Source organism: Enoplosus armatus, chromosome 3 (assembly GCF_043641665.1).
Source record: "Enoplosus armatus isolate fEnoArm2 chromosome 3, fEnoArm2.hap1, whole genome shotgun sequence".
In the NCBI taxonomy this organism is placed as follows: Eukaryota; Metazoa; Chordata; class Actinopteri; order Centrarchiformes; family Enoplosidae; genus Enoplosus; species Enoplosus armatus.
In genome coordinates this window covers 26472568-26496457 of record NC_092182.1, presented here as the reverse complement: position 1 = coordinate 26496457, position 23890 = coordinate 26472568, and the positions used below count along the sequence as shown (strand labels likewise).

Below are 23890 nucleotides of genomic sequence, written 5' to 3'. Positions count from 1 at the left end.
ACAGAACGTCCAGAAAATCAGCAAAGTAATCTGCATTTCCATCCGCTGCTGTTACAGGAATATTATATTATATTATATTATTATGAGTTGGACACATGGAGATAAACAGCTGGCGGCTCTCATTCTCCACTCGGTGCCATTAAATCATTCCAGATGTTGTTCAAACATCCAACAAGCATGTCGGTGGTTTTCATCAGCCACCATCACAACTATCTGCCTCACCACAACCCTAATCCTAACCTTAACCTAAAACTGATTCTAACTTTAACCTTAAAACCAGGTCTTAACCCTCAAACTGCCTCAACTAAGTGAGGACCAGCCAACATGTCCTCACTGTCATACAGTATGGTCTAGACCTCAAACTGGGTGTCACACACACACACACACACACACACACACACACACACACACACACACACACACACACCAACTTCACAGCACATGTAAAGCTAGTTAAGTTTCTGGATCAGGTAGAATGATTGGGGTCCTTTAGGGGGTCTGACTCTGATGGTGAACCTGAACCTGCAGGAAGGAAAACAAAGTTATATTCAAGAAAATCCCACCTGACTTGATCCTGTTTGTAAATACCAACATGATGCTTAATGCCTGAGAAGATGAAACAACTGTCAAGACTCTGAACATGAGAAACATATGAAGAACGTGTTGTGTTGTCTGCTCATCATGAATATGTTGAGACAAGAAATTATCTCAACTTACCTTTCTTACATCTGAGGTTGATGCAGCCTTTGACGACAAGCACAGCTAGGAGAACTCCAACAACAAGAAGAGTAACAACAACAGATTCTGAAAGAGATGACAAAGAGTTGATGTAACAGTCAGAATGTAGCTGCATATCATATACAGCAGATTGGACATCACAGCCGACACAAAGAGAACAACTAAAGGTGTGCGTGCTCCTGAAACCTAAAGTCTCAAACTATGGGCAGATAAAAACACCACTGGGATGACTCTCAGCAGGAACACTGATGTCAGCATTGATCTTGAGGCCAGCCTCCTCCTGCTTGGCTGCACAGCTCAGAGGCTGCTTCTGGTTTTGGTCTCGGTAGCGAGGAGGCTGATGTTGTAGCATCGTCCTCTTTCTGAGACGTGCCGCTCATCAGCAGGAACAATGTTTGAATCGCTCAGAAAAGGTCACAGTGGAATCTATTCTTCATATTCCTCATTCTTCCTCTCATCTCTGTAAATTCATCAAGTGGAGCCTTTGAAACATTTTCAACTCGTCAATGTCTTCATCCCAATTTCCTTTGCGTTCAGTCTGAACACACATTACTTTATTTTAAACAAATGACACATAAACCATTTAAAATATTTGAAAAAACAAAATATGACTCGGAAGAACCTCACCATTGACGTGCACATAGGTCTCAAGTGTTGTGATGTATGGTTTTGAAGATGCACCTGTGAACATGAAAGAAACAATAGAATATATTGTAAATATTATATAAACAATTGCAGCAGTAGAAATGTAATATCTGTTCTCTGCTTGTAAATGAATATTAGAGTGTGTTAAAAACTGAAGAAAAGCAAAAGAAACAGGAAAGTACAATATAAGCCTCAGTTGCACCTCTCAGTATAATGTAGTCCAGTACAACACCACCTTCAACTATGAGCTCAGTAACAAACATGTAGTTTCATTTACACACAAAGTCAACAACAACTGAACATTATGAACTTCATGAAGGCAGAATTTATAGCAGAGCTGTTGTATTGAATTGCAACAGACTGTACAGGTGTACCTAATAAAGTGACCACTGAGTGTGTTTGATCAACAGTCTCATGCTGCCAGAATGGAAAACTGATCATCACATCATCATCATCTATTTATTCTTTAAACTACACGTTTGTTCAGGTTTTAGAATTTGAATTCATTCATCACTCTAAAATCCATAAAAATGTATTTGAGCAACATATAAATTACATTTTGATTGAATATTTTATATGAACCAAATGAGCCACAAATGAGGAACGAACTATTCCAAAATAAACATGCAAAACACTTTGAGTGTCACTAAAATAACATAAAACCTGTTATGAAATATGAAACTCAGGGTTTTCAAAAGAAAACAAACCTCTTGTGTCATCAATTGTATCAGTGAGAATTTTCTGCTCAACATCTTCGTGCTGCTCAGATCTCATATTCAGGTTTGAGACTCAGATTAAAAACTATTTGGAGGGATTTCCACTTCATGCTACTTTATACTTCTGCTTCACTAAATTTAAGAGGGAAATATTGTACTTTTGACTCCACTACATTTATCAGACAGATATAGTTACTAGTTCATTTGATCTCACGTACAAAATATATCAGCAACTTATAGAATAAAATACTTTTTAATAATACATTTACTTCTTTAAGTATGTTTTAAATACGTTTTGTTGATATTTTTACTCCAATGGACTCGAGTAAAGAATCAGAGTACTTCTTCCACACTGACTACTGCCCAGCGACGTGTCCAATCAGAAGACCTCTCATTCAGAATTACTACAAATATAAAATGATAAGTAATGTTAGAAACTTGTAGCTACAACCTGCATGAGATACATGATGATATAGTTTTGTTGTTATTTTCACTGATACAGGGTGTGTGTGTATCTTTGCATTTCTTATTTTACATTTAAGGTTATTTATTAACTTCAGAAAACAAACACCTTCGTATTACTTTAGTGCAACAGAAAACACTGTTAAGAGTTCTAATAGAAGCATATTTCAAATCATGTTTAAGATTTTGTAGCAGAACAAATGATGCTCAAAGTTGAGGGACGTTCAAACGTTTCCGTTGTGCGTTCAATGATAAACCTTGAAGTGTGTTTACTGAGCTGAGAGACGTCGAGAGCAGAGTTACTGCTTGTTAGCTTGTTGCTTCATTAACTGGAGAAGAAATCAAGTTCGACCTGTTTACACTCAGTACTTCTGCTGTCAGGAAGCTGCAGGCAGAATCACACATCTGACTGTAAATCGCAGCTGTGTATCGCACTATGCCGCCATCTTGTGTCCTCTGTGCTACGGCCTTACGCTTCAGTCATACGCCACCTGTGATTGGTTCAATCAGCCCACATGCTTTAGTGAGCTGCACACTGTCACATTTAATACAAACCACAAGCCAAATGTGAGTAAATGAAATACTTGAAAAGGAGCTCAGCGTTAAGACTGACCTTCAGTCTCTGCAAGGCAGTGAAGAAGTGCTGGTGACAAGAGTGTTTATTCAGTACAAACACCCGAAATACTGACAATATTAGCTAAGATAGCATTTTAGCTATCATTTTAGCTTAGCTAAATGTTAGCTATAGCTGGCTGGGAATGTACACACCGACTGTGCGTGTGTGTGTTTATGATCTCAAAATTCACCATGAACTCCACTTCTTTCTGTTATTTCCCTCCACAGCGTCTCATTCTTCCTCTCATCTCTGGAGATTCATCAAATGGAGTCTTTGAAACATTTTCAACTTGTCAGACGTCTTCATCCCAATTTCCATTGCGTTCAGTCTGAACACACATAAACATGTTTCTAAAACGATTAACACATAAACTCTTATTTAAATATCAAGGCACCACTTGTAAGAATCTCACCATTGACGGGCACATAGGTCTCAGCATGAATCTGATGGTTGATCTCCTCCTGAGTAGCAACACAGCGATAGCGGTCGGTCTTGGTCACAGTAGTTTGGAGGATGATGTCGTAGCTGCCTCCTCTTTCTGAGACCTGAGGTTCTTTAGCAGGAAGGATGTTTCCAGCACTGTCCTGCCACTCTACTGTAGGCTTTGGAGAAGCACCTTGAACAACACACTGCAGCAGCACCCCGTCCTCTGTTTGATCAAGTGTTGTGATGTATGGTTTTGGAGCTGCACCTGTGAAGATGAAGTGTAAACAGACAACAAGTGAGACATCAGTTACAAAGGATAATTACAGGATTATGTATGTATTTTGTTAAGCCCTTCTCTGCTTGTAAATGAAGATTAAAGTGTTTAAGAGAAAAGTACAATAGAAGCCTCAGTTGCACCTCCCTGCATTGTTAGATAGGACGTGATATTTAACACTTTTAACTTCCACCAAAGGTTTGGTGACTATTTACAAGTGCAAACACTATTTGTGACTCATATGATGACAGAAGCACAGACACAGTGAAGACGTTTGGACAACACTTGAGTTTTTACACTACATTTGTTATTTCATTTTATAAAATAAAATTATTTGATTATTTGATTATAAAATCATAATTCATTTTTCCTATCTTCAAAAGGGGCATAGGGAGTACATGCAGTATCTTATTTTTAATTTGATTTAATTGTATAAAGAGAACAGTTTCTGTATTACTTTAACAGAAAACACTTGAGATCTCAGACAACCGATTTCAAAACAACAATTTTAAAAAAAACAAGACAATTTTACAGCCGAGCAAGTTGTGCAAAAAGTTGAGGTATGTCCAAACTTTTGAAAAGTGCTGCACAGTGAGGTTGTTGCTTTATTTGCTGGAGTAAAATATTCACACATTCTGCTGTAAACAAGCTGCCAGAAGTAGAAATATACACACCAGAGTGTTAATTGGTGTACGTTCACACTATAATCCCATTTTGTGTCCTCTGTGTTACAGTCTTGTGATTGTAACATCATACAGCACCTATCATCTGGTGAATTAGCCTACATGCGTTAGTGAGCTGCACAGTTTGGCATTTATTACAAACCACAAGCCAAATGTGAGTAAATGTGTCAAGTGTTGAACATCTGTGAACTCCTGGTTTAAGGATCAGACAGAGGAGGATGATTCCTGCCCAGATTTAGAAATCAGAATGTGGACAGTCTCAACATTGTTTTTATTTACATCTTAACTGTAAGTCACAACATAATATTTGATTTGAAGTTAGTTCTGCTTGTAATGAAGCTTTCCTGCAATAAATCCTTCATGAAGGTTTTTGTTGAAACTGTTTAAAAGAGGTGTTGACTCGACTGTATTGTGTTGCTATTGTGTTACATTGCGTTTTACTAACAGGTGTTTCTATTATTTTGTCCACAAAAACACCTGTTTGTATAACACAAAGCAGTTCAACAGCACCACAAACTACATCCTCTGAACTGAAAACTGAGCACCTTCATGAAGGGAGGATTTATTGGAAGACTGCTTTATTAAAAGCAGAACTATATTTAAATCCAGCATTACAACAAGACTCTGAAATTAGACTGTTAGTTTTAGATATGTGTACCATATTAATTGTATTGATTTGAGTGTATTTAGTTTGTAATGTGATTTCCCATGGGGCTGGAAAGCTAAATGTTCTAAGAACAATGTCTTTATTGATGTTAACATATCACATTAATCATATCATCATCCATAAGATGCACTGACTGATATATTGGATTTGGCACAGGTAGCTTAAATTAAGTATTGGGTATCACAGAGAGTGACCACTGCACATTAAACACAATTTCTCGCTGTTATAAAACTGTAACTAAGAAATTCTTATAAACCATTTAATTTATAAACGTTTAATATCATCATCAATATCAAATTTTTACAAACCAGATATGTGTTGGTGTATAATGTGTCCACTTATCAGTGATGAGTTACATCACACACGATGATGTAAAGATGAGTGACGTCATCAAAATCAGGACTCACCTGGGATGTTTTCCTCTAATCTGTTCTTTAATTTTTTAAGGCACGGAGGTTGCACGCGACCCGAGATATATGTACAAAAATGACTAAATAAATATACTGCGTACGTTCATGTTGACTGTAGAAGTAAATACAGACATATTGGAGCTTGTTTGAAACCTTAGATGTTCGTTTTTTCAACGGATTGAAGAATCATAATGAAGGATTTACGACATTACAACAGTAGCGTCTTACTTTACGGCAGTAAACACTGCGTAACGTACTAGCTATCCTGTTTAGCCGCAGTTAAAATGTATTTATAGGTTGAAAAACAAACATTTATAGACAAACAGGGGCTCGTTTTACAGAAAAAAGTCCACCGATTAAATCCAATTCGTTTAAATTCAAACGGAAGAAAAAAGAACGTGAATAAAAGTCGATTTTGTCCCTCGTTCATTTTTTAGCGCCGCTCGACAAACATTTAAAATAACGACATTTCGGTCAATTTAAAGTATTGACAAAAGATTTGACCAATGATGTTCAGTATCTCTGAAATCAGTAAACGCCCAGCAACAAAACAAACCAATCCGCATCTTTTTACGATCTAAAGTGACGAAACTAACGAACGTTTAACTCCAACAGCCAATCAGAGGAGAGCATCTTTACGCGAGATCCACACATATCTTATTGACAGCTACTTTCATCCAATGGTAAGTCAGCACCGTGAAAACACTCTGAGTTTATAGCCACTTAAATTACCTGCGTAACCATATACGGAAGTTAACGTAGTGCGACTTTCTGTGGTATTGGGACATCCACAGAACAGAGAAACTTTATTTATATGTTTAGGGAGGCGTGATTCAATGATAATAAACATATAAAACTTTATTTAAATATTAAGAACATCTTTTTACAGTCACATTTAACACTCAGGGACATTTCTTCAGTATCATAAAGAGATTTATTATCGTCATTTGGTAACTTTGGAGAAGTTTTAGAGAGCTCTGTGGACATCTGCTGGAGATGATCTGTACTGCACTTTCTAAAATATCTCAGAGCCACTTCAGCCTGTCAACCTAAAATGTGGTACAGACATTATAGACAAGTTGAGGGAGAGATCCTGTGAGTTTCAGCCTGACAGCCCATATTATGATTGATTCACTGTATTTGAAATATGAAGTGAAAGAAGGAAAACAAGAAAGCTTCTGTCTTTTCCTGTTTAATTATTTACATATTAAACTCTTTTAGAGCCTGAAGTAAGATCAACACAGCTGATGAAAGCTCAGAGTGTTTTCTTTACAGTGATGTAATGGACACATGTCACTTCCTCATGGTCTCTGTATTATACAGTTTAAAGTGGGCTGGTGTTCAGAGACAGAAAGGGACATAATTAAAAAGAGCCACAAGAGGTTAAGATAAAGCGCTCTGGGTCAGGATCTAAAAGGCAAAGCAGAACATAATTATTAGAGTGATTATGTGATATTAACAACATGCCAGACGTAATATTCTGAACAAAACCTGAGACTTTTCCATGTTTGCTGAATATCATTTTTCTGAGCTTCATCACTCAGGTGCGTGGGCGGCCTCACCAACACTGTTAATCCAACTGACAAAGCTTCAGATATCTGTGGGCTCTCTCCACTGCACAAACAAATACTTTACTATAATATTACTTTCAATATGAATATCAGTAGATGAGCAATACACTGTAAAAAATAAAGTACAAATCATTACATAACTCTGAATAAAATTATTTATTATTATGTGCCTTAGTTAATGTTTGACATTAATGAGTTAAGCAGTCTAGAGATGGTATGACAAAGAAATTAAAATGAATAAATATGAGCATGTTAAAAGTCCCATCAGTCAAACTGTCACTCACCTACAACAAGCTTTATGTGGGATATTTGTTCGTTTGGGAAAGTACAGGTGTAGTTCCCACTGTCAGCCATCTTTGTTTTTTGGACTTTTATGGAGGCGTTGCCGTTCTTCAACTCTTCTTCAAAATGAAAAACCCGACCTTTGAAGAGTTCATCTTGACCTGCTCGGCCCTTATTGTAATGCTTGCCTGCTTCATACAGGAACACCTCCAGACCGTCTTTCTTCCAGTCAAACACCATTTTCTCAATGTTCTTCTTGGTGCTGAAGGAACACGGTAACATGACATCACTTCCTTCTTCCACGGCCACATTGATGACACTTGGCCCTGAAAGACAAAAACATAAAATCAGATAACACATTTACATGTGTCACCTGAGTCACTCTGAAGCACCAGTTCACAAGCAGTTTGGTCAGCAGTCAGATTTCTGTGGCGACTGAGAGCTCAACACACTTCAGCTCATGAAAACATGTCAAACACAGAACACACAAGCTAGAATATAATATAACATCATTAATATAAAATAAAATACTGTGATAGACAGATAATGTAATTCAGTAATAATGAAATGTACAGGTGAACAGGTTGTAAACGGGTTTCCATGTATATAAACATAAATATAAATAAATATATACATGTATATATGTGATAAACCTCTTTTATATACTGAGATGTAAACAGGTGTGACCAGTATTTGTATGTACTGTGCCAGTAGTACAAGTATGCGATGGCAGTACTATAAAGTAGTATATAGTGTAACACCCAGACTTTATACTTCATCAGAAACATCAGAGACGTGTTTCAACCAATAATCTGGTTTGACACCAAGAAGCTTTGCTCGGAAACAGCAGCGCATTTCTCTGCAGGACGGAGACGACGCCCCGAACATCGTCCACATCTAAACACTGCGCATGTCTGTTAGACGACTCTAATTAACCAGGAGGAGGCTGCAATTAATGACATCACTGTTTTAATATTGATCTGTGCTGCTGATTATAATATCAAACTGTGTCAATGATCTTCATGTTAAAATGCAGCTACATGCTGATGCTAACAGCTGCAGCTGCTGCTGTCATCTACCCGCCACTCAGAGACTTCGTACTATTCTGTTTCCAGATGTTTCAGCCATTCAGTCTAATTATCAGTCCGCCATTAGTTTTCTTACCGTTTCCATCAGCAAACGTTGTTCCGGACCGAGTCAGGAGACAGAGACACGCGAGAGGAAGAAGCTTCATCGTTGTTGAAGTCACCGGAACATCAAACATCACTTTAACTTCACTGGAACGTCACTAACGGACATTTACCGACTTCTGGCTGCGTCACCTGCACATCCGAAACACTTTCGGTTTCTCAGCTTCCGCCAGCAGCAACTACAGCGACACTTCCGGCACGACCCTTCACAATAAAAGCGTCGCGTCCATTTATATGACTCGTGAAAAGTTCATCTGGCTGAAAAACTGCAGCCTGTTTAGTGTGTGGATATTTCTTCTATAATAACAGACAACAGTGGGTATACTGTACTTTCTATTTACACTCCTCCTGTGATTCAGTGTAAAAGGTCTCCTCATGTTATGATTAATATACAGCTGTAACTGCCCTTCATGAAGCTGTTAGTGGTAAACTATCTCTCTGTGTGTTGTTTGAAATATATCTGCTGTGTTGTTTCAGTCAAAAAGTCTTTATTAAAAACAGCTGTTACAAAACATGGATCATGTTAGAATCCGGCCAACACAGAATCACCACTTTAAAAACAGTCCCAACACACAGTTTGAGGTGTTTCATGTTTTATTCAAACGTTTGGATGGAAATGATGAAGCGCTGCCTGAAATGACATGATGCCCTACAAGTGCATCATCGGTTAACAACATAAACAGACATGAACGTTCAGAGAGCGCACAGTTCAAATATCACAGTCAACAGCAGCAAACACTCAGCGTCCAGTTTATTAGGTACACCGAGCTGCAGCTAACGCACTCTGATGCAACAGTCCTGCAGTAAATCCTGCCTGCATTATAAAGACAGGTGTTTCTGTTGTTTCACCTGCCCTCACTGATGTAACTGGGGTGGACAAAATAATAGCAACACCTGTCAGTATAAGACGATACAGACAAACTGCAGCCTCACATAGCTGAATCAACTCCTCTCTGAAACTGAACATTACAACCTTCATGAAGGAGGATTTACTGCAGGACTGTTGCATCACACTGCAGTCGTTTTAGCTCGGTGTACCTAATAAACTGGACACTGCGTGTACAGTTCAGTGTGTAACTGTACCTGACAGACTCTGGCTCAGCACCTTAACAAATAAAAACAAGCAATACAATAACACAAATATGAAAATAAAAAGTTAAGTCACATTATATTTCACTTCAGCTGAACAATATTCACATTCTTTTACAGACCAACAGCTTCAGTTCAGTGACGTCTAAATGTTTCTTTAATGCCCACGTCTCGCTCAGTCTGGACCTTTAAGAACTACAAGCAGTTTGATCACATTTGGTACATTAACAGCATGTATACAGAGCTTCTGCTCCTCGTTCATCCAGTCACACACACTCACACACCGATGGCAGCGAGCTACCACGCAAGGTGCTGGTCTGACCATCGGGGGCAATTTGGGGTCCAGCGTCTTGCTCAACGACACTGGGACATGTGGACAGGAGGAGCCGGGGATCCGACCTCCGACCCTGACGGACGACCCGCTAGTATGCCGAGTTTGAAAGGATTTGATGTCACGTGGTCTGGACCATCACAGTCCTCATTCTTCAGGCCTCAGACAGAAGTCACTCGTCTGTCTCCGGCTCATCAAACATGCTGCTGTTGGACTTTAACTCATTACAGGAGAACACAAACAGGAGCTTCCACTCTTCACTAGCTGCCTGAGAGTTTTACAGTTTCACATTTCACAGTGAAGCTCCTGAACACATCACAGAGGTTTTAACCTCTTCTGAGCCGCAGCAGCCTGAAATCCTCCGTCAGGGGTCTCCTGGTCCTTTCAGGTCACCTGATGTGTGACTGGACTTTTTCGGTCGGAGCCTCTTAGCTTTCAACTTCTATAAAACTCGCTTCTATCTGAACTTTAGTTTAATCGGGTCCTTTTTAACTTGGTCCATTTTAATTCTGCTGTGTCACTTTTATGAAGTATTTTCATGACTTGTTCTATTATCCTGCTTTGCTGTCTGATTGTTTATATATTTTCTTCACAGTTTCTTTGTGTTTCTATGCAGCTCCGTCTGATTCATCCAGCTACTACAGTATAATGTCCTCAGCAACAGTCCAGTGGGCCCTTTTATCATCACTTGACTTTGTGCTGCCTGGAATGAAGTGAATCTACGTTGACGACAGTGCAAGAGTAAACATGAGACGCAGAAGATCATCAGAATATAAAAATAAAAGAAGAAGAGTGCAAGAAGTCGTCTTTGTCCTCAACGACATTAAAAACAAGTAAAAGTGTGTTTGGTTGATATTTTGATCTCTTAAAGCTGCACAAGAGTGGAACTCAGTCACACCAAGTATCAGAGTATTGATTTAATTCTCACTTAATGGAATGATTCATTAATCATCAGTCAGCATTAAAGGCCACTTGCTCTCTTCTGTTGTCACCTGGTTAACTCTGTCTGCTAACAACAAACCACCTTAACAACTCCTGACAGAACCGACCTCATCACCACACTCAGCAGTTACATGTGTGTTGGACCGTTCTGCAAAACAACACATTATTGTTGGAATAATGAATAAAAATGTTCTTTATTCCAACAACATCTGTCCAGGGCGTCTACAGTCTGTTAATGTACAGATGAGGCCAGATGCAGGCCGAGTGAAAAGTCTGCTGGAAGTCAAGTTTCCATCCAAATGAGGCGCAAAGTTCAACAGAACGTCCAGAAAATCAGCAAAGTAATCTGCGTTTCCATCCGCTGCTGTTACAGGAATATTATATTATATTATATTATATTATTATGAGTTGGACACATGGAGATAAACAGCTGGCGGCTCTCATTCTCCACTCGGTGCCATTAAATCATTCCAGATGTCGTTCAAACATCCAACAAGCATGTCGGTCGAAGCGCGCTGAAGCCTTTTTTCTTCGACAGACTTTTGTGTCCCACACTTGGAAACTATTTGTCAGTATTTTGTTTGACCAGATATTGAGAGATAATGACTATATATTGTGGCATGCTGTTATCTGACTGTTGCTCATGTTGAGCTCATTACGAGGACAGTTGATAAAAACACTTGGTTCAGGTCAGAGAAAGACTGTGGTCCTGTTGATGGGACGTGCTAATGCTTCCATATGGACGCACAATGAGATACATGCACATTCGCCACCTCAACAACTCACTTTTCATCAGCCACCATCACAACTATCTGCCTCACCACAACCCTAATCCTAACCTTAACCTAAAACTGATTCTAACTTGAACCTTAAAACCAGGTCTTAACCCTCAAACTGCCTCAACTAAGTGAGGACCAGCCAACATGTCCTCACTGTCATACAGTATGGTCTAGACCTCAAACTGGGTCTCACACACACACACACACACACACACACACACCAACTTCACAGCACTTGTAAAGCTAGTTAAGTTTCTGGATCAGGTAGAATGATTGGGGTCCTTTAGGGGGTCTGACTCTGGTGGTGAACCTGAACCTGCAGGAAGGAAAACAAAGTTATATTCAAGAAAATCCCACCTGACTTGATCCTGTTTGTAAATACCAACATGATGCTTAATCCCTGAGAAGATAAAACAACTGTCAAGACTCTGAACATGAGAAACATATGAAGAACATGTTGTGTTGTCTGCTCATCATGAATATGTTGAGACAAGAAATTATCTCAACTCACCTTTCTGAGAATTTTGTTTGATGCAATGCTTGACAACAACGCCACCAATACCACCACCAACCAAAAGACTGCAGAGAACTGCAGCAACAACCAATCCAGTGGGGAACTCTGCAACAGATGAGAAAGAGTTGATGTAACAGTCAGAATGTAGCTGCATATCATATACAGCAGATTGGACATCACAGCCGACACAAAGAGAACAACTAAAGGTGTGCGTGCTCCTGAAACCTAAAGTCTCAAACTATGGGCAGATAAAAACACCACTGGGATGACTCTCAGCAGGAACACTGATGTCAGCATTGATCTTGAGGCCAGCCTCCTCCTGCTTGGCTGCACAGCTCAGAGGCTGCTTCTGGTTTTGGTCTCGGTAGCGAGGAGGCTGATGTTGCAGCGTCGTCCTCTTTCTGAGACGTGCCGCTCATCAGCAGGAACAATGTTTGAATCGCTGTCCTGCCGCCTCCACTTCAGGCTGTTTACACGTGACTGCTGCTAAACTCCCGCTGCACCTGAGATCTGCAAACGTGTGAGGCGATCTGCGTGCAGCCGAGGTTCTCTACACCCTGAGCCGAGGCTACGATGGACTCTGGACTACGTCTCGTCAGCACGTCTGTATTTCACCATGGTCGTTGTTACAGCGAGTGTTGATGAGCTTTGTTCAAAGAAAATATTAACCATCCGGCGAAACATGAGGCGTAGCTAGGTTTATGTTTCACTGAGCAGTAAAAGTACAATTTGAGGTACTTGTACTTTACTTGAGTACTTCCAATTTATGCTACTTTATACTTCAACTTTACTACATTTCAATGGAAATATTTGTCTTTTTAGTTACTTTGATTTTACATACAATATATATGATCAAGTTATAAAATAATACTTTTATATAATACTTTTGCTACTTTAGGTACATTTGAAGTGGACTTTGAATGCAGGACTTTTACTTGTAACAGAGTATTTTTACACAGTGGTGTTGCTACTTTTACTGAAGTAGAGAATCAGAGGACTTCGTCCTCGCTGACTTCTGCCCAGCGATGTGAACATTAAACTCATGATGTGCTTCTTGGTGGTGGGGGGGCTCTACAGTTATCGGGGCACAATGGCAGCGGAGCGACACACAGTCTGGATTTATGCAGCGTGAGACTCCTGAAGCTCCAACTCTTCAAGCTAAATACACTTTCAACTCATTAATAAAAGGCCGTAAAGAATATTTGGAGATTCTCGTCCACAGACACAGATCTGAGGACACACGTACAGACTGAGATACACTTTCAGATCTCTCCACATACATCTGTAAATAATACAGCTCTATACAATTCTTCCTTTTCAGCTGACAAACGCTCAGAAAAGGTCACAGTGGAATCTAGATTTTCTGTTGGGAGAATGTTTCAGAGCATGATCATTTATTTTGCTGTGAAACAACAGGTCTGGTCATGATTTCTGAATCTGAATTCATCCTTCAGCATCAAATCAATTCAGAAGATCTCTCATCAGCTTCTGCTGCTTTAATACTCAGAATTACTACAATTATAAAATGATAACTCGTGTTTGAACCTTGAAGCTACAACCTGAATAAGAGCTGATGATGATCAGATATCTTTTCTTTTTGCACTAATCACAAGTCGACACTGTGCAGTAAAGACTGCAGGTCCAAAGCCTTTCTGTGCCTCCGTGGTATCATATTATCACCAGGAACCATCACTGTATATGTTCACAGTCAAAGTCTGGTCCTAGTTGTTAGTTTCACTTCAGTTTCTAGTGAAGAAATAAAAGAATCAAACCTGACCTCCACCTCTGAGTGTCCTCATGTTGTCTGTTATGAGACTCATGTGTGACTTGGCTGCTGTAACTCTGCAGTTTCCCATCGGGATCAATGAAGTCCTCTATCTCTCTATCTAATCTATTCATCTAATCACAGCTAATAAAACCTTCAGACAGCCTCGCTGTATTTTGGTGGCACATGTGACACAACAATTCTTCAATTTCACAACTTCTTTTCTTTTCTCTGGTGGAACAAACATGTCACTGATTCTGACGACTTCCGTCTCTAAATCACCTCGTGAGGTGTTTTCATGCCGATCCTCAGCTTCAGGTTGCAGCAGCCGTTTTTAAATCTGTTCCTGGGTTTGGTGTCAGAGACTGATCAGACTGATCTCAAGATTTACTACAAACTCCACTTCTTTCTGTTATTTCCCTCCACAGCGTCTCATTCTTCCTCTCATCTCTGTAGATTCATCAAGTGGAGTCTTTGAAACATTTTCAACTCATCAGACGTCTTCATCCTAATTTCCTTTGCGTTCAGTCTGAACACACATAAACATGTTTCTAAAACTATTAACACATAAACTCTTATTTAAATATCAAGGCACCACTTGGAAGAATCTCACCATTGACGGGCACATAGGTCTCAGCATGAATCTGATGGTTGATCTCCTCCTGAGTAGCAACACAGCGATAGCGGTCGGTCTTGGTCACAGTAGTTTGGAGGATGATGTCGTAGCTGCCTCCTCTTTCTGAGACCTGAGGTTCTTTAGCAGGAAGGATGTTTCCAGCACTGTCCTGCCACTCTACTGTAGGCTTTGGAGAAGCACCTTGAACCTCACACTGCAGCAGCACCCCAACCTCTGTTTGATCAAGTATTGTGACGGATGGCTTTGGAGCTGCACCTGTGAAGATGAAGTGTAAACAGACAACAAGTGACACATCAGTTATAAAGGATAATTACAGGATTATATATGTATTTTGTTCAGCCCTTCTCTGCTTGTAAATGAAGATTAAAGTGTTTAAGAGAGAAGTACAATAGAAGCCTCAGTTGCACCTCTCAGTATAATGTAGTCCAGTACAACACCACCTTCAACTATGAGCTCAGTAACAAACATGTAGTTTCATTTACACACAAAGTCAACAACAACTGAACATTATGAACTTCATGAAGGCAGAATTTATAGCAGAGCTGTTGTATTGAATTGCAACAGACTGTACAGGTGTACCTAATAAAGTGACCACTGAGTGTATTTGATCAACAGTCTCATGCTGCCAGAATGGAAAACTGATCATCACAAAGAGGAAGGACAGCATCATCATATATTTATTCTTTAAACTACACGTTTGTTCAGGTTTTAGAATTTGAGTTCATCCATCACACTAAAGTCCAATAAATTACATTTTGATTGAATATTTTATATGAACCAAATTAGCCACAAATGAGGAACGAACTATTCCAAAATAAACATGCAAAACACTTTGAGTGTCACTAAAATAACATAAAACCTGTTATGAAATATGAAACTCAGGGTTTTCAAAAGAAAACAAACCTCTTGTGTCATAAATTGTATCAGTGAGAATTTTCTGCTCAACATCTTCGTGCTGCTCAGATCTCATATTCAGGTTTGAGACTCAGATTAAAAACTATTTGGAGGGATTTCCACTTCATGCTACTTTATACTTCTGCTTCACTAAATTTAAGAGGGAAATATTGTACTTTTGACTCCACTACATTTATCAGACAGATATAGTTACTAGTTCATTTGATCTCACATACAAAACATATCAGCAACTTATAGAATAAAATACTTTTTAATAATACATTTACTTCTTTAAGTATGTTGTAAATACGTTTTGTTGATACTTTTACTCCAATGGACTCGAGTAAAGAATCAGAGTACTTCTTCCACACTGACTACTGCCCAGCGACGTGTCCAATCAGAAGACCTCTCGTTCAGAATTACTACAAATATAAAATGATAAGTAATATTAGAAACTTGTAGCTACAACCTGCATGAGATACATGATGATATAGTTTTGTTATTATTTTCACTGATACAGGGTGTGTGTGTATCTTTGCATTTCTTATTTTACATTTAAGGTTATTTATTAACTTCAGAAAACAAACACCTTCGTATTACTTTAGTGCAACAGAAAACACTGTTAAGAGTTCTAATAGAAGCATATTTCAAACCATGTTTAAGATTTTGTAGCAGAACAAATGATGCTAAAAGTTGAGGGACGTTCAAACGTTTCCGTTGTGCGTTCAATGATAAACCTTGAAGTGTGTTTACTGAGCTGAGAGACGTCGAGAGCAGAGTTACTGCTTGTTAGCTTGTTGCTTCATTAACTGGAGAAGAAAGTTAAGTTCAACCTGTTTACACTCAGTACTTCTGCTGTCAGGAAGCTGCAGGCAGAATCACACATCTGACTGTAAATCACAGCTGTGTATCGCACTATGCCGCCATCTTGTGTCCTCTGTGCTACGGCCTTACGCTTCAGTCATACGCCACCTGTGATTGGTTCAATCAGCCCACATGCTTTAGTGAGCTGCACACTGTCACATTTAATACAAACCACAAGCCAAATGTGAGTAAATGTGTGAAGTGGTGAACATCTGTGAACTCCTGGTTTCAGGCTCAGACAGAGGAGGATGATTCCTGCCCAGATTTAGAAATCAGAGCGTGAACAGTTTCACTGCTGTTTCATCTCCATTTTCACTTCAAGTCTAAATCTAATGCTGGACTTTAAGTTAGTTCTGCTTGTAATCAACCGACAACCAGCTATTGCAGAAGCAGTGAATGAAGTCACATGACTGCAAACATGTTGGTCATCTGGGACCTTCAGTGTAATGCAAGAGCTGAAGAGAATATTCCAAAGTATCGACAAACTAAACATTTGACCTGATGAGGGCGCTAAAGGAAAACTCAGGGAATCACCAGATTTTTTATAATTCATCCTGAGGGGAACATGAAGGTCCGAAACACATTTCATGGCCTTCAATCCAATAGTTGTTGAGATATTTCAGACTAGACCGACACACCGACTTTGCCTCCCCTACATATTTGTAAAAGTACAGTATACATAGTTGTTGTCTTTGTTTGATTTCTACAGATTATGCATATATGCAGAGAAGTGTGTTTCAGATTTATATGTTTATGCAATTTAAAATTATGTTACCTAACGGACATTATTGGGTCACTTAGTCTAATGCATTTATTGCTCATGTTGCGTTGTGTTATGTCATTTAATGATTCTTAACATGAATCACACCAATTTCTTTAACATTCAGGGCAAATTCAGCCAGAGCAACTTCTACATTATAATATTGGTCATTTTCATTGTTGTCACTCTTCATAGTGTGACAGTGAGTGGAGCTCACATGCTATAACTCAACACAAACACAGTTTACATTAGTGTCTATTACCTCTTCAACTACGTTGTATATTCTGTAGCAAGCTGGTTTCGTCATTAGTGGGTGTAAATATTTAACAACAAAGCTCCACTTAAAAACTACTTTGTGTGGTGTGACCCATTTTAATTCAGTGGTGTTTAAATCTCCACGATGTAACAAGTTCAGTTAGAACTCGTCGAGCCAAGTCTGAATTTAGAAACAGCTGCTGCATCTGGCTACAGGAATCTGATATCAACAAGATGCCACAAAGGGAATGAAAACAGGCAACAGAACAGGCAGCCTGTGGGCCTGAACTACAGGCCTTGTTTTATGTATGCTTTCATCTCAACTTGAAAAGGAGCTCAGCGTTAAGACTGACCTTCAGTCTCTGCACGGCAGTGAAGAAGTGCTGGTGACAAGAGTGTTTATTCAGTACAAACACCCGAAATACTGACAATATTAGCTAAGATAGCATTTTAGCTATCATCTTAGCTTAGCTAAATGTTAGCTATAGCTGGCTGGGAATGTACAAACCGACTGTGCGTGTGTGTGTTTATGATCTCAAAATTCACCATGAACTCCACTTCTTTCTGTTATTTCCCTCCACAGCGTCTCATTCTTCCTCTCATCTCTGGAGATTCATCAAGTGGAGTCTTTGAAACATTTTCAACTTGTCAGACGTCTTCATCCCAATTTCCATTGCGTTCAGTCTGAACACACATAAACATGTTCCTAAAACGATGAACACATAAACTCTTATTTAAATATCAAGGCACCACTTGGAAGAATCTCACCATTGACGGGCACATAGGTCTCAGCATGAATCTGATGGTTGATCTCCTCCTGAGTAGCAACACAGCGATAGCGGTCGGTCTTGGTCACAGTAGTTTGAAGGATGATGTCGTAGCTGCCTCCTCTTTCTGAGACCTGAGGTTCTTTAGCAGGAAGGATGTTTCCAGCACTGTCCTGCCACTCTACTGTAGGCTTTGGAGAAGCACCTTGAACCTCACACTGCAGCAGCACCCCGTCCTCTGTTTGATTAAGTATTGTGACGAATGGCTTTGGAGCTGCACCTGTGAAGATGAAGTGTAAACAGACAATAAGTGACATATCAGTTATAAAGGACAATTACAGGATTATGTATGTATTTTGTTCAGCCCTTCTCTGCTTGTAAATGAAGATTAAAGTGTTTAAGAGAAAAGTACAATAGAAGCCTCAGTTGCACCTCCCTGCATTGTTAGATAGGACATGATATTTAACACTTTTAACTTCCACCAAACGTTTGGTGACTTTTTTGTTGAAACTGTTTAAAAGAGGTGTTGATTCGACTGTATGATCATTTTGGAGGCTGTAGATTGTGTTGCTATTGTGTTATATTGCGTTTTACTAACAGGTGTTTCTATTATTTTGTCCACAGAAACACCTGTTTGTATAACACAAAGCAGTTCAACAGCACCACAAACTACATCCTCTGAACTGAAAACTGAGCACCTTCATGAAGGGAGGATTTATTGGAAGACTGCTTTATAAGAAGCAGAACTATATTTAAATCCAGCATTACAACAAGACTCTGAAATTAGACTGTTAGTTTTAGATATGTGTACCATATCACTTGTATTTATTTGAGTGTATTTGGTTTGTAATGTGATTTACCATTGGGCTGGAAAACTAAATGTTCTAAGAACAATGCCTTTATTGATGTTAACATATCATATTAATCATATCATCATCCATAAGATACACTGTGTGATATATTGGATTTGGCACAGGTAGCTTAAATTAAGTATTGGGGATCACAGAGAGTGACCACTGCACATTAAACACAATTTCTCGCTGTTATAAAACTGTAACAAAGAATTTCTTATAAACCATTTAATTTATAAACTTTTAATATCATCATCAATATCAAATTTTTACAAACCAAATATGTGTTGGTGTATAATGTGTCCACTTATCAGTGATGAGTTACATCACATACATGACGATGTAAAGATGAGTGACGTCATCAAAATCAGGACTCACCTGGGATGTTTTCCTCTAATCTGTTCTTTAATTTTTTAAGGCACGGAGGTTGCACGCGACCCGAGATATATGTACAAAAATGACTCAATAAATATACTGCGTACGTTCATGCTGACTGTAGAAGTAAATACAGACATATTGGAGCTTGTTTGAAACCTCAGATGTTCGTTTTTTCAACGGATTGAAGAATCTTAATGAAGGATTTACGACATTACAACAGTAGCGTCTTACTTTACGGCAGTAAACACTTAGTAACTTACTAGCTATCATGTTTAGCCGCAGTTAAAATGTATTTATAGGTCGAAAAACAAACATTTATAGACAAACAGGGACTCGTTTTAAAGAAAAAACTCCACCGATTAAATCCAACTCGTTTAAATTCAAACGGAAATAAAAATAACGTGAATAAAAGTCGATTGTGTCCCTCGTTTATCTTTTAGCGCCGCTCGACAAACTTTTAAAACAACGACATTTCGGTCAATTTAAAGTATTGACAAAAGATTTGACCAATGTTGTTCGGTATCTCTGAAATCAGTAAACGCCCAGCAACAAAACAAACCAATCCGCATCTTTCTACGATTTAAAGTGACGAAACTAACGGGCTTTTAACTCCAACAGCCAATCAGAGGAGAGCATCTTTACGCGAGCGCAACACTTGACTCATTGACAGCTACTTTCATCCAATGGTAAGTCAGCACCGTGAAAACACTCTGAGTTTGTAGCCACTTAGGTTACCTGCCTAACCATATACGGAAGTTAACGTTGTGCGACTTTCTGTGGTAGTGGGACACCCACAGAACAGAGAAACTTTATTTATATGTTTAGGGAGGCGTGATTCAGTGATAATAAACATGTAAAACTTCATCTAAATACTAAGAACATATTTTTACAGTCACATTTAACACTCAGGGACATTTCTTCAGTATCATAAAGAGATTTATTATCGTCATTTGGTAACTTTGGAGAAGTTTTAGAGAGCTCTGTGGACATCTGCTGGAGATGATCTGTACTGCACTTTCTAAAATATCTCAGAGCCACTTCAGCCTGTCAACCTAAAATGTGGTACAGACATTATAGACAAGTTGAGGGAGAGATCCTGTGAGTTTCAGCCTGACAGCCCATATTATGATTGATTCACTGTATTTGAAATATGAAGTGAAAGAAGGAAAACAAGAAAGCTTCTGTCTTTTCCTGTTTAATTATTTACATATTAAACTCTTTTAGAGCCTGAAGTAAGATCAACACAGCTGATGAAAGCTCAGAGTGTTTTCTTTACAGTGATGTAATGGACACATGTCACTTCCTCATGGTCTCTGTATTATACAGTTTAAAGTGGGCTGGTGTTCAGAGACAGAAAGGGACATAATTAAAAAGAGCCACAAGAGGTTAAGGTAAAGCGCTCTGGGTCAGGATCTAAAAGGCAAAGCAGAACATAATTATTAGAGTGATTATGTGATATTACCAACATGCCAGACGTGATATTCTGAACAAAACCTGAGACTTTTCCCCCTGTTTGCTCGATATCATTTTTCTGAGCTTCATCACTCAGGTGCGTGGGCGGCCTCACCAACACTGTTAATCCAACTGACAAAGCTTCAGGTATCTGTGGGCTCTCTCCACTGCACAAACAAATACTTTACTATATTACTTTCAATATGAATATCAGTAGATGAGCAATACACTGTAAAAAATAAAGTTCAAATCATTACATAACTCTGAATAAAATTATTTATTTTTATGTGCCCTAATGAATGTTTGACATTAATGAGTTAAGCAGTCTAGAGATGGTATGACAAAGAAATTAAAATGAATAAATATGAGCATGTTAAAAGTCTCATCAGTCAAACTGTCACTCACCTACAACAAGCTTTATGTGGGATATTTGTTCGTTTGGGAAAGTACAGGTGTAGTTCCCACTGTCAGCCATCTTTGTTTTTTGGACTTTTATGGAGGCGTTGCCGTTCTTCAACTCTTCTTCAAAATGAAAAACCCGACCTTTGAAGAGTTCATCTTGACCTGCTCGGCCCTTATTGTAATGCTTGCCTGCTTCATACAGGAACACCTCCAGACCGTCTTTCTTCCAGTCAAACACCATTTTCTCAATGTTCTTCTTGGTGCTGAAGGAACACGGTAACATGACATCACTTCCTTCTTCCACGGCCACATTGATGACACTTGGCCCTGAAAGACAAAAACATAAAATCAGAAATACACAGAAACAGAACAAAGCTAGAATTATTGTTGTCGGCCTCCACCAACCAGTCAAGCTGCAGTTAACATCCATGTCTGTCCAGACTCATATAATATATGTAGAGAAGACGTGAAGGAAGTGAATAAAAGGTATAAAGTGTTAAAAGTTCAACTTCTTTATTGTCATAAGCAAAACGATCACAGGGAAGCAGTCGTTAGACCTCAGGCTCCTTCCAACAACACACACAAACACGTACCAAGAAGTCATGTGAGTAAAATCTAATTACGATCTAAGACATCAAATAGTGCAGCAGCTAAAATATAACATCATTAATATAAAATAAAATACTGTGATAGACAGATAATGTAATTCAGTAATAATGAAATGTATGTGAACAGGTTGTAGACGGGTATCCATATATATAAATATAAGTATAAATAAATATATACATGTATATATGTGATGAACCTCTTTTATATACTGAGATGTAAACAGGTGTGACCAGTATTTGTATGTACTGTGCCAGTAGTACAAGTATGCGATGGCAGTACTATAAAGTAGTATATAGTGTAACACCCAGACTTTATACTTCATCAGAAACATCAGAGACGTGTTTCAACCAATAATCTGGTTTGACACCAAGAAGCTTTGCTCGGAAACAGCAGCGCATTTCTCTGCAGGACGGAGACGACGCCCCGAACATCGTCCACATCTAAACACTGCGCATGTCTGTTAGACCACTCTAATTAACCAGGAGGAGGCTGCAATTAATGACATCACTGTTTTAATATTGACCTGTGCTGCTGATTATAATATCAAACTGTGTCAATGATCTTTCTGTTAAAATGCAGCTACATGCTGATGCTAACAGCTGCAGCTGCTGCTGTCATCTACCCGCCACTCAGAGACTTCGTACTATTCTGTTTCCAGATGTTTCAGCCATTCAGTCTAATTATCAGTCCGCCATTAGTTTTCTTACCGTTTCCATCAGCAAACGTTGTTCCGGACCGAGTCAAGAGACAGAGACACGCGAGAGGAAGAAGCTTCATCGTTGTTGAAGTCACCGGAACATCAAACATCACTTTAACTTCACCGGAACGTCACTAACGGACATTTACCGACTTCTGGCTGCGTCACCTGCACATCCGAAACACTTTCGGTTTCTCAGCTTCCGCCAGCAGCAACTACAGCGACACTTCCGGCACGACCCTTCACAATAAAAGCGTCGCGTCCATTTATATGACTCGTGAAAAGTTCATCTGGCTGAAATCCTGCAGCCGGTTTAGTGTGTGGATATTTCTTCTATAATAACAGACAACAGTGGGTATACTGTACTTTTTATTCACACTCCTCCTGTGATTCAGTGTAAAAGGTCTCCTCATGTTATGATTAATATACAGCTGTAACTGCCCTTCATGAAGCTGTTAGTGGTAAACTATCTCTCTGTGTGTTGTTTGAAATATATCTGCTGTGTTGTTTCAGTCAAAAAGTCTTTATTAAAAACAGCTGTTAGAAAACATGGATCATGTTAGAATCCGGCCAACACAGAATCACCACTTTAAAAACAGTCCCAACACACAGTTTGAGGTGTTTCATGTTTTATTCAAACGTTTGGATGGAAATGATGAAGCGCTGCCTGAAATGACATGATGCCCTACAAGTGCATCATCAGTTAACAACATAAACAGACATGAACGTTCAGAGAGCGCACAGTTCAAATATCACAGTCAACAGCAGCAAACACTCAGCGTCCAGTTTATTAGGTACACCGAGCTGCAGCTAACGCACTCTGATGCAACAGTCCTGCAGTAAATCCTGCCTGCATTATAAAGACAGGTGTTTCTGTTGTTTCACCTGCCCTCACTGATGTAACTGGGGTGGACAAAATAATAGAAACACCTGTCAGTATAAGACGATACAGACAAACTGCAGCCTCACATAGCTGAATCAACTCCTCTCTGAAACTGAACATTACAACCTTCATGAAGGAGGATTTACTGCAGGACTGTTGCATCACACTGCAGTCGTTTTAGCTCGGTGTACCTAATAAACTGGACACTGCGTGTACAGTTCAGTGTGTAACTGTACCTGACAGACTCTGGCTCAGCACCTTAACAAATAAAAACAAGCAATACAATAACACAAATGTGAAAATAAAAAGTTAAGTCACATTATATTTCACTTCAGCTGAAC

At 39.1% G+C, this 23890-nt stretch overlaps 2 protein-coding genes across 2 annotated transcripts; both read right to left on the bottom strand.

Annotated features, from left to right (window-relative positions):
- Window positions 1-466: 466 nt before the first annotated feature.
- LOC139283357 (butyrophilin-like protein 1) lies at window positions 467-8832 on the bottom strand. Its single transcript, XM_070903354.1, has 6 exons — window positions 8655-8832; window positions 7493-7816; window positions 3590-3868; window positions 1366-1419; window positions 718-804; window positions 467-522 (listed from the first exon to the last, which is right to left on the bottom strand). Exons 1-6 carry the CDS (start codon window positions 8752-8754, stop codon window positions 467-469), a joined length of 900 nt encoding a protein of 299 aa, XP_070759455.1. The 5' UTR covers window positions 8755-8832.
- A 3249-nt stretch (window positions 8833-12081) lies between these two features.
- LOC139283354 (butyrophilin-like protein 1) lies at window positions 12082-22776 on the bottom strand. Its single transcript, XM_070903352.1, has 5 exons — window positions 22677-22776; window positions 21364-21687; window positions 18279-18557; window positions 14714-14992; window positions 12082-12137 (listed from the first exon to the last, which is right to left on the bottom strand). Exons 1-5 carry the CDS (start codon window positions 22774-22776, stop codon window positions 12082-12084), a joined length of 1038 nt encoding a protein of 345 aa, XP_070759453.1.
- Between the last annotated feature and the right edge of the window lie 1114 nt (window positions 22777-23890).

Bases quoted from the DNA above. Each gene is read 5' to 3' on its own strand.
- LOC139283357 (XM_070903354.1), bottom strand. From the start codon at position 8,754: ATGTTTGATGTTCCGGTGACTTCAACAACGATGAAGCTTCTTCCTCTC. The intron at 3,869-7,492 runs GTGAGTGACAGT...TCATCTTCACAG, and splicing joins CCACATAAAGCTTGTTGTAG to GTGCAGCTCCAAAACCATAC. The intron at 1,420-3,589 runs GTGAGATTCTTA...TCATGTTCACAG, and splicing joins GACCTATGTGCCCGTCAATG to GTGCATCTTCAAAACCATAC.
- LOC139283354 (XM_070903352.1), bottom strand. From the start codon at position 22,776: ATGTTTGATGTTCCGGTGACTTCAACAACGATGAAGCTTCTTCCTCTC. The intron at 21,688-22,676 runs GTAAGAAAACTA...TTTGTCTTTCAG, and splicing joins AACGTTTGCTGATGGAAACG to GGCCAAGTGTCATCAATGTG. The intron at 12,138-14,713 runs GTGAGATTCTTC...TCCTTCCTGCAG, and splicing joins GACCTATGTGCCCGTCAATG to GTTCAGGTTCACCACCAGAG.